General features: G+C 33.2%; 1 protein-coding gene across 1 annotated transcript; it reads left to right on the forward strand.

Annotated features, from left to right (window-relative positions):
- Positions 1–5,297: 5,297 nt before the first annotated feature.
- Positions 5,298–10,136, forward strand: LOC113341883. Its single transcript, XM_026586596.1, has 6 exons — positions 5,298–5,479; positions 5,590–5,677; positions 5,799–5,914; positions 6,415–6,459; positions 6,532–7,660; positions 10,125–10,136. Exons 5-6 carry the CDS (start codon positions 6,722–6,724, stop codon positions 10,134–10,136), a joined length of 951 nt encoding a protein of 316 aa, XP_026442381.1. The 5' UTR covers positions 5,298–5,479; positions 5,590–5,677; positions 5,799–5,914; positions 6,415–6,459; positions 6,532–6,721.
- The last annotated feature ends 855 nt before the right edge of the window (positions 10,137–10,991 follow it).

Below are 10,991 nucleotides of genomic sequence, written 5' to 3' on the forward strand. Positions count from 1 at the left end.
TCAAACAATAGATAACTCAAGAAATCGAGTAAAGTCAACTGATATTGAGTAAGATTGACGCATATAACAAGCGAAATTAAGTGAACCCGATGAAATTCGATCTAAATTGATAGGTAACAATATAAATCCCATGGAGTGGAGCAGGAATCTATTGATATCGAACAATATTGAATAACTGGAGACCGCTTTAAACATTCTACTGCTTATCCACGGTCGAATTCCAGGGGGAGTAAATTTGGCGAGGGTCCGATAATTTAGGTAGATGTGACTAATTAGTTAGTACTTAACTCTTATTAGTTCATGTAAATATTTTATAATTGGATGGGATGGAATTAGTTAGTACTTAACTCCGGTGAGTGAACCTGGCGAGGGTCCGATAATTTAGGTAGATGTGACTAATTAGTCAGTACTTAACTCCTATTAGTTCATGTAAATCTTTATAATCCGATGAGATGGAATTAGATCAAGAAGTCCAAAACCCAGAGCGCGTTGTGAATTTTTGTAAATCCTTGGGTATTCAAATTCAACGAAGTTCGAATATTGAGTTAAATGAATTTTTGTTAATTTTTGAGCATCTGATGATATCCAATCAGATCTAAGAAAAAATCAGAATCAAGTAAATTTACGTGGATCTTTGAGATTTGAATGAGGTGGTATGACGTAATGAATTCCAATTTTATTTGCACAATATGCATCTCATGGACAAAAGTCCCTACAAACCATAACCAATTTCCATGTGAACTATAATTTGTTGATGTGGGCGATCAAAAACGGTACCTGTAACTTGAAATCTCATAAATGATTTTTGAATTTACACGGTGACTCAAATTCGACCAATGTAACAAAACGTCGAGCTACACAGGGAAAATTATATTACTATCTGCATAACATGCATATCATGGACTAAAATCACAACAATGATCATTAGTTGTCTCGTAACCCAACAATCGTTAATTGATTGGTGTAAAACTATAATAGAGATGTAAAATCTCACAATATTTTAAAATTTTCCTCTTGACTCAAGATCGACCATCTAACCATAAGTACACGTAGTTAGATATCCAAGGTTAGGTTATTAACTTGTTGCATTAATTGTCCTCATCTTATGGACCAAAAGCACCTAAAATGATCATTAATTGTCTCGCAATCTATTAATTTTTATTATGATTAATCAGAGACGATAATCAAGATCGAAAATCTCACAAGGGAGTTTTGAAATTGCTTGGTGACTCAAAATTGACCAATTTAACTTAAGTTGAATTACTTAGAAAAAACCAAGTTATTATTAGCACGTACAGTATGCATCCCCGGACCAAAAATTCTTGATAACCCAAAGCCAACGGATTCATAAAGCAAAGTTTTTTTATTATAATTGATCAAAACCCATACTCGTGACCTAAAACTTCATAAAGTATTTTTGAATTTACTTGGTGGCTCAAAATCTACCACTTTAACCAAAACTTGATTTATCTAAGAAAAATCAGACTAATGTCGATACAACACAGTAATATAAATCTTTTAACCAAAATTTCCTTCTAACCCAAACCCAATTTATTCGTATTACAAAATTTGTTACTCGTGATTTGAAATCTCATTACGGGTTTTTGAATTTGCTTGATGATTCTAGGACATTTTTAACCAAAAGTCAAATTACATAAGTGAATTCATATAATTATCTACCCAATACACAGTTCGTGGACTGTAGTTACAAAAGTTATCATCAATCGTCTGGTAACCCAAGAATTGTTATTGTGATGGTCCAGGACAATAATCGAGACTTAAAATCTCACAAGGATGTTATAATTGCTCGGTACCTTAAAATCAACCATTTTAATCAAAGGTTAAGCTTATTCCGCAAAATCACATTAGTATTAGCACAATATACATTTCCGGACCAAGGTCTCTTAGATACCAAAAATCGTGAACAACAATTTGTTATTGCATGATCTAAATTCTCATAAGGTGATTTTGAATTTGATGACCCAAAATTAACCACTTTAACCAAAGGTGAAGCTACATTCACAAATTAGATTGGTAACATCATTATAAGCATTTCTCTACCAAGATCTCTTGATAACCTAAAATCAATTGCCTCACTATCTAGTCAATTGATCAAGAATTACACTTTTGACCTAAAGTTGGTTAGATGTTTCTTCTTATGATCTTGGTCACATGGCAAAGTTTACAAACAGATATGATCTCGATGGTCACATGTCATAGTTTTTACAAAAGAAAATACTAAAACTAGTTTTAACGAAAGTTTAACCACGTACTATGCCGGTTCTTGGCTGTTCATCTGGTCCCAAAATGAACGGATCAGATTAGTTGATAAAAGATCTAAATTATCTCGATCTCTACGTGTCAAATTCATAATTTTTAAATCGTCAAAATCTCATGGGATGCATACACCTAAATATTGAACAAAGCCCTAACACTGGGCCTCACGCCTTTGTCTCTCTCTACATATCGATACTGGTTCACGACGCCATCTCCGATTCACTATCTCTCTCACCACCACCATGACAAGCACCGTTCCAAAAAAAAAAAAACGAAGAAAACTCGCTCCTCAATAATTTCAACAACACCAAAATTATGCTCTTTAGAGAAAATCAATTTCTTAATTTTTAGTTCCTTATTATTGTCGGCCGACCACAGAGAGGCCTTCTAAACGATCAAAATGTGCAGATTGTCAGACACAACAAATATCCTAGCAAATTCAAATCAACATACTTAATTTACCAGTTTCATAAAATTAAAATTAATTTTCAGGTAATTCATCAAATTGATCATAAATTTCGATCACATATGATCAAACAATAAAATTTATTGTTCAAAGAGAATCGAATAACCCATCAAATCGACCAGAATCAATCAATTTCAGGATCCTTTTTCCTTAAGAAAAAAAAATAGTTCTACGTTTCAAAAGCCATTTCAAAGAATCATTCAAAGATAAATCAAGTTGAATTAAGGGAATTTTAATAAAATGCCACACTTTGGTTTTCGGGTTTAATAAAATGCCACCGTTTTTTTCAGAATTTATAAAATGCCACACATGTTAAGTTTTCTGTTAAAGCCCACTTGATTAGTCAACTGTCATTGAAAAATTCCAAAACATGTGGCATCATTACCAAACTAACCTTCTCAATATCCTGACAATCTATGACTGCACAGGACCGACCGACCTGTTGAGTCGAACCAATAAACCGACTATATTATTAACTGTTGATCTGATAAAATTTTCTAATCCGCTCCTAGCCCTCTATTTCATCACACATATAATAACCTAACCCTAAACTAAGAGACACTCACTTCATCTTCTCTTCTCGCCTCTCTTTTCCTTTTTTCCTTATTCTTCTTACAGTCACGACGACCACCAGAATCACCATTTTTTTTCTCTTTCACTGATTACTTCAATTTGTTTGGGAAAGGGGTAAAGCTATTCCTAATCAGATTTTTTTGGGAAAAAATGGGGAAGATGTTGTTAAGGTTTATTACATAAGGGGTTTTAATTGGAAGGCTGTAAAATCAGAAAGAGGGGTTTCATGATTTCCTGTTAATGGCTAAATTAATTGTGATTTTTAATTTTTTTATAAGTGAAATAGATTTGTTTGATTGTTGGATTTGTGTGAATTGTGAAGTTTCAGATCGAGAATTCGTGAAGTTTCAGATCGAGAATTTGTGAAGGATTGAGTTTTTGCAGATTGAATTGCCATGGAGGTTTTAGAATTAGGAAGAAGAGAGAAATATTGGTTGGATTTGTTTGAGCAGGAGATGAAGAATTGATGTGGGTCTGTAATGAAATTTCTGTTGCTCATATAAGAACATGGGTTTGATACATGATATTGAATCTAAGATGAAGACAGAAGAAATTTGTGGTTTAAATTGATTTGTTTGTGGCAGTCGAAAGAAATGGGTACTTGAGATGAAATTGAGAAGATGGTGGTGCTAGGATTTTGAGGTTGTTTGGCCTAGTGGATGTTGCAGCTGCAGTTTGTATTGAGTATGTAGTTGAGAGAGATGTTGAGATTCAGTAAACAATGAAGAAGAACTGGGATAGATGAATGCCTAGGTTTTAGGTACAAATTGCAGCTGCTGTTGTTGCAGCGATTGAGAGAAGTTGGAGATGAAATGTTTGAGTTACTGCTGTAGAAATAATGTGTTGATGCTCATAGTGTTGCAATGATGGAGAGATGTGTTGTAGCCTATGTATGACAGATAAGTATAGATTTGCTTTCGAGATGACAAGGAAGTGAAATTGGTGGAAGAATAGAATTTGCAGAGTTGTAAATGATGATGTTGCACTAAGGTGTTGTTAGTGACAGTGAGCTGAGAATGGCGTTGGATTTACAGAGAAATAGTGTGATGCAGGTGGTGATGCAAGGAATAGGCTGCAATGCTGAGAGATAGCAGTTGCAGAAGCTACATGCAAAGTTCAAAAGAATTTGAGCAGCAAGAATACATCTGCTGGTGAACGCAGGTGCTATACTGGCTTACTGAAGCACCACTATGGTGCAACATCAAATTAGGCGGTGCAATGTTGACTATGGGATTTCACAGCCGATTTCAGTTTGATTCAACTCGGTATTGAGTCACAAGTTAACTCTCTCTACTTAATCACTTGTTAACTCGTCCTAGTTAAATGATTCAGGGGCTTGAATGTCATTTTATATGGGCAATTTAATGACAGTATGCACTAACGTCAATTAACCGTTTTCTCAAAAAAACAGGATGAAAATAGTCAAATCTGTGGCATTAAATAAATTTTGAAAAAAACAGTGGCACTTTCTTAAACATGAAATTGGAAGTGTCATTTTATTAATACAACCACACCATAATAGAGCATATTTAAGTGATTGAACATTTTAGTTATTTCAATTCCAACAAATTCACGCTTTCAAAACAAAATTTTACGGGTACCAAAAAAAACAGAGTGTCGTCTGAGAAGAAGACGACATTTTATGGGTCCGGTCTATCACACCGTTACATATACCCGATTTGACCCGGCCCATAGTTACGAAACAAAAACACTCAGCAGAATTCTTTTTGTTCCGCACCAGTACGACATTCTCAACCAGCTTCCTTTTACTTTGCAAATTTTAGATTAACAAAAAAAAACGATAATCCTGGTTCTTATCTTTAAAACCTTTAATTCGTATCAAAGTTCCATTTTCCAAACTTCCACTAACGTAAGTTCTTGTAACTATTTTGGTTTTCATTCAAGCTCTTTATATCCAAGCTAAAACCTTCAATTTATGTACAGATGATTATGTGTTTTTTACAGGGATTATATCATAAATTATAAACATGATCTTGTGCAGTTTGTTTACAGGGATTATCAAACAATAACCATAATTCATGAACTCGTGATTATGGATAAATGTGAAATACTTAACTGTGTTGTACAATGCTCAATTTATGTTTGATAAAATGCCTCAAAGAAGTTCCTTCAGATTGGAAGATGTTTTAGGATTTTAAAGAGGTTTTGATCTTTGGGTTTTGCTTATATACCATTTTAGAGTAATGGGTCCTCATAATATGTTCTTTTTTTATGGTTTAAGATATTAATTGTATTTCTACTCTATGTTACAGCTAGTATTTTGAGACTGTTGATGGAGTGTGCTTGTGATGTGTAATAAAAGTCAGATCTCGCAATTTATACAAGTAGGATGAATTGAAGGTAAGGTGTCGTATTTCTTACTGAGAAAGGATTTTGAAGTTCATTACAAATAGGAAGAAGCTCTATACAGACAATGGAAAATTGATCATATCTGAAACTTTGATATTGTGTCTGGCTGCAGCAAGGTGGTGAGGCTATCAATTGCACAAGTGCTTACTGTGATTTGAAGGAGAAAAAGACCTCACTTAGATATTTGGTTGGATGCTGTTGTAGGTGCCTTTGAATGTGAAAGGATAGGTAGTATCTCTGGACCACTTACTGAACTAAGGATTGCATTCTGTTTTGAAATGCAACATTATAGTATATCAAGGTCATCTCTCTCACTGCATTTTCTTTTGTTATCCTTAGATTATTGATGGCTCCATTTCAAAAGATTGATGTTTCCATTTTACCACACTTTAATTATTGATTTTTTTTTTATTTATGCATGCAGAATAGGGTATCCATGGATGTCGAATGAGTATTTTAAAAGTTGAAACATTTTGAAGTCTATTTATTAAAAATAAATGGATAATCTATAGAAATTTGCAGAAAAATATCAGTTATTTTCAATTTGCCGCATTTTTGTTTCTTGGTCGGCCCACACTGCTGTAGCAGTAATCTAGTTCTATATAAAGATTTATAGAGATGGTTAAAAGTTTAAATGGCGATGAGTTTAGGTTTATTTTCATGGTTTTTGGAACGATTTTGCATAATCCGTTCATGATTCTAAGCGATTTAATTGTTTTTTTCCACAGATCTTTCCATGAAATAGCTAAATCAAAGACTAGTACCAATTGCAGGTCAGCTTCCGATGTTTTTTTGGTGGGATTATATTTATATCTAGTTTCTGATTTGTTACATAATGTTTATAGATTGACGACGGAAAGGAAAGCGCTACCGGGTTGATCTTACCATGGTCTTATCCTATTAAGGGCTCCTCTTAATTTATTTTTCGGAGAACCACCAATGAGTGAGTTGTCTTAAGAACCCTAATTTGGTATAAAATCCCGATTTTGCGTTGTTTTGATTTAATATCCTTTGAATTCCCGTATATGTCTGTTCATGGAATATGGTTATTTTGCATCTGTTCTTATTGATATTGATTTCTCAAAGCACATCCCTGAAAGAATCTTGTTAAAAGCTAATGGAAGAGAATTCTGGCAATATATGGAGATACACAAACATCCTAAATTTTGTTCCAAGTGTAGCATTATTGGTCATGGAGATGAAGACCACAAAGTGAATCAATTTCAGGTGACTGCAGTTGAAAAAATTCCTAGAACAAGGAACGATAATCCTCCAGGCATGGAGTGGAAAATTGCGAGTAACAAAGACAAGGGTAAGACAGCTCCAGTTATTCCAGTTGTAGTTGAATCTTCTAAGGTTACTGATGTTGATAAACAAGCTCCCGTGACTGTTGTTTTAGCAAATCAAAACATAGATAATACTACAGTTGTTACGGATGTTAGTAATAATGTAGTTCATGCAGAGACGTTTAATACTATGACTGGGAGCTCTCACGTAGCTGTTGCACCTTTTGTGACTCCTGATTTGGATAAGCAAGGAAAAGATCAGCCAGTTCACGTTGATACTGAGGATCAATTAGAGATGGAACTGGCTAGGTCTGAGATGAATTTCTGTGAAGCACAGATGAAGCTGATTAAGTGCAAAACTGCTATTGCAACTCGTGAAGATATTTCTTCTCGGACAACTAATGAGAAAACATCACGGGATTACTACAAAGATTTGGAAGAGCGTCAGAAAATTGCAGGTAACAATACTTCTAATACTGACGTCCATGAAGTTCAGTCAAATCAGGGTAATACCCAGCAATTACAAGCTAATAATGAATGGAAACAGGTTGGGAAAAAGAACAAGGGCTCGCCTTTTAAATTTTCTCCAATTTTGAATGATTTACTTTGTTCTGAGTTGGTTGTCAGCCATAATAAATTTGATGTTCTTACTAGCGAGCTAGGCCTTGATACCGAGAATATTAATTTGGTTTATAGGGGTGGGGAGGCCTTGAGCCTCCCATCTTGTAATTACGTTTTTTTGCTTTAATAAACCATTTTTACCTAGCAAAAAAAATATTAAAAAGCCTTGAAAACTCTAAAAAAACCTTAAAAAGCCTTAAAGAGCTCTAAAAATTCTAAAAAGTCCCTAAAATATATAAAGAGCTCTAAAAAATCTAAGGAGCTCTGAAAAACTCTAAAAAGCTCTGAAAAAGCTTTAAGTTAATTATATTTCGTAGCGCTAGTATCTACTAGCCAGAGGATCCGTTAAAGCCAACTGAAAGTACCTTAATTCTTTATAAAGAATGATACTAACAAAATTCCCTACAATAATGAAGATTATCTTTGAATGTTTCCAAAAAACCCTAAAAACACTAAAGAGCTCTGTGAAACTCTAAAAAGCTCATGAAGACTCCAAAAAGCTTTGAAAAGCTTAAATTTAATTATACTCCGTAGCACTTGGATCTACAAGCTAAGAGATTCGTTAAAGAATGATAATAACAAATCCCTACAATAGTGAAGATCAACTTTGAATGTTCTCTAAAAAGCCATGAAAACTATAAAAAACCTTGAAAACTCTAAAAAGCCCTAAAATATCTAAAGAACTCTGAAAAATCTGAAGAGCTCTAAAAAACTCTGAAAAAGCTTTAAGTTAATTTTATTTCGTAGCACTAGTATCTACTAGCCAAGATTCGTTAAAGCCAACTTAAAGTAACTTAATTCTTTATAAAGAATGATACTAACAAAATTCCCTACAATAATGAAGATTATCTTTGAATGTTTCCTAAAAACCCTAAAAACACTAAAGAGCCCTGAAAGAGCTCTGAGAAACTCTAAAAAGCTCAGGAAGACTTCAAAAAGCATTGAAAAGCTTAACTTTAATTATACTCCGTAGCACGGGGATCTACAAGCTAGGAGATTCGTTAAAGAATGATAATAACAAATCCCTACAATAGTGAAGATCAACTTTAAATGTTCTCTAAAAGCCTTTAAATATCTAAAAAAACCCTGAAAACACTAAAAATCCCTAAAATATCTAAAGAGCTCTGAAAAATCTAAAGAGATCTGAAAAACTCTAAAAAGCTCTGAAAAAGCTTTAAGTTAATTATATTTCGTAGCGCTAGTATCTACTTGCCAAGGGATCCGTTAAAGCCAATTGAAAGTGACTTAATTCTTTATAAAGAATGATATTAACAAAATTCCCTACAATAATGAAGATTATCTCTGAATGTTTCCTAAAATCCCTAAAAACACTAAAGTGCCCTAAAAGAGCTCTGAAAAACTCACAAAAGTTCAAGAAGACTCCAAAAAGCTTTGAAAAAATTAAATTAAATTATACTCCGTAGCACTGGGATCTACAAGCTAGGACATTCGTTAAAGAATGATAATAACAAATCCCTACAATAATGAAGATCAACTTTGAATGTTCTCTAAAAAGCCTTGAAAACTCTAAAAAAATCCTGAAAAAACTAAAAAGCCTAAAATGTGTAAAGAGCTCTGAAAAATCTAAATTGTAATGAAAAACTCTAAAACGCTCTGAAGAAGCTTTAAGTTAATTATATTTCGTAGCCATAATATCTATTAGCCAGGGGATTCGTTAAAGCCAACTGAAAGTAACTTAATTCTTTATAAAGAATGATACTAACAAATTTCCCTACAATAATGAAGATTATCTTTGAATGTTTCATAGAAACCCTAAAAACACTAAAATGCCCTAAAAGAGCTCTGAGAAACTCTAAAAAGCTCAGGAAGACTTCAAAAAGCATTGAAAAGCTTAACTTTAATTATACTCCGTAGCACGGGGATCTACAAGCTAGGACATTCGTTAAAGAATGATAATAACAAATCCCTAACAATAGTGAAGATCAACTTTGAATGTTCTTTAAAAAGCCTTGAAAACTCTAAAAAACCCTGAAAACTTTAAAAAGCCCTAAAATATCTAAAGAGCTCTGAAAAATCTAAAGAGCTTTGACAAACTCTGAAAAAACTTTAAGTTAATTATATTTCGTAGCACTAGTATCTATTTGCCAGGAGATTCGTTAAAGCCAACTGAAAGTAACTTAATTCTTTATAAAGAATGATACTAACAAAATTCCCTACAATAATGAAGATTATCTGTGAATGTTTCATAGAAACCCTAAAAACACTAAACTGCCCTAAAATAGATCTGAGAAATTCTAAAAAGCTCAGGAAGACTCCAAAAAGCTTTGAAAAGCTTAACTTTAATTATACTTCGTACCACTGGGATCTACAAGCTAGAAGATTCGTTAAAGAATGATAATAACAAATCCCTACAATAGTGAAGATCATCTTCGAACGTTCTTTAAAAAGCCTTGAAAACTCTAAAAAGCCCTAAAATATCTAAAGAGCCCTGAAAAATCTAAAGAGCTCTGAAAAACTCTGAAAAAGCTTTACGTTAATTATATTTCGTAGCATTAGTATCTATTATCCAGGGGATTCGTTAAAGCCAATTAAAAGTGACTTAATTCTTTATAAAGAATGATACTAACAAAATTCCCTACAATGATGAAGATTATCTTTGAATGTTTCCTAAAAACCCTAAAAACACTAAAGTGCCCTGAAGAGCTCTGAGAAACTCTAAAAAGTTCAGGAATATTACAAAAATCTTTGAAAAGCTTAAATTTAATTATACTCCGTAGCACTGGGATCTACAACCTAGGAGATTCGTTAAAGAACGATAATAACAAATCCCAACAATAGTGAAGATCAAGTTTGAATGCTCTCTAAAAAGCTTTGAAGACTCTAAAAAAACCTTGAAAACACTAAAAAGCCCTAAAATATCTAAAGAGCTCTGAAAAATCTAAAGAGCTCAGAAAAACTCTAAAAAGCTCTGAAAAAGCTTTAAGTTAATTATATTTCGTAGCCATAGTATCTATTTTCCAGGAGATTCGTTAAAGCCAACTGAAAGTAACTTAATTCTTTATAAAGAATGATACTAACAAAATTCCCTACAGTAATGAAGATTATCGGTGAATGTTTCATAGAAACCCTAAAAACACTAAAGTGCCCTAAAATAGCTCTGAGAAATTCTAAAAAGCTCTGGAAGACTCCAAAAAGCTTTGAAAAGCTTAACTTTAATTATACTCCGTAGCACTGGGATCTACAAGATAGATGATTCGTTAAAGAATGATAATAACAAATCCCTACAATAGTGAAGATCATCTTTGAACATTCTCTAAAAAGCCTTGATAACTCAAAAAAACCTTGAAAACCCTAAAAAGCCCTAAAATATCTAAAGAGCCCTGAAAAATCTAAAGAGCTCTGAAAAACTCGGAAAAAGCTTTACGTTAATTATATTT

Source organism: Papaver somniferum, unplaced genomic scaffold (genome assembly GCF_003573695.1).
Source record: "Papaver somniferum cultivar HN1 unplaced genomic scaffold, ASM357369v1 unplaced-scaffold_32, whole genome shotgun sequence".
NCBI lineage: Eukaryota > Viridiplantae > Streptophyta > Magnoliopsida > Ranunculales > Papaveraceae > Papaver > Papaver somniferum.

Coding starts and splice junctions, on each gene's coding strand:
- LOC113341883 (XM_026586596.1), top strand. CDS start 6,722: ATGGAATATGGTTATTTTGCATCTGTTCTTATTGATATTGATTTCTCA.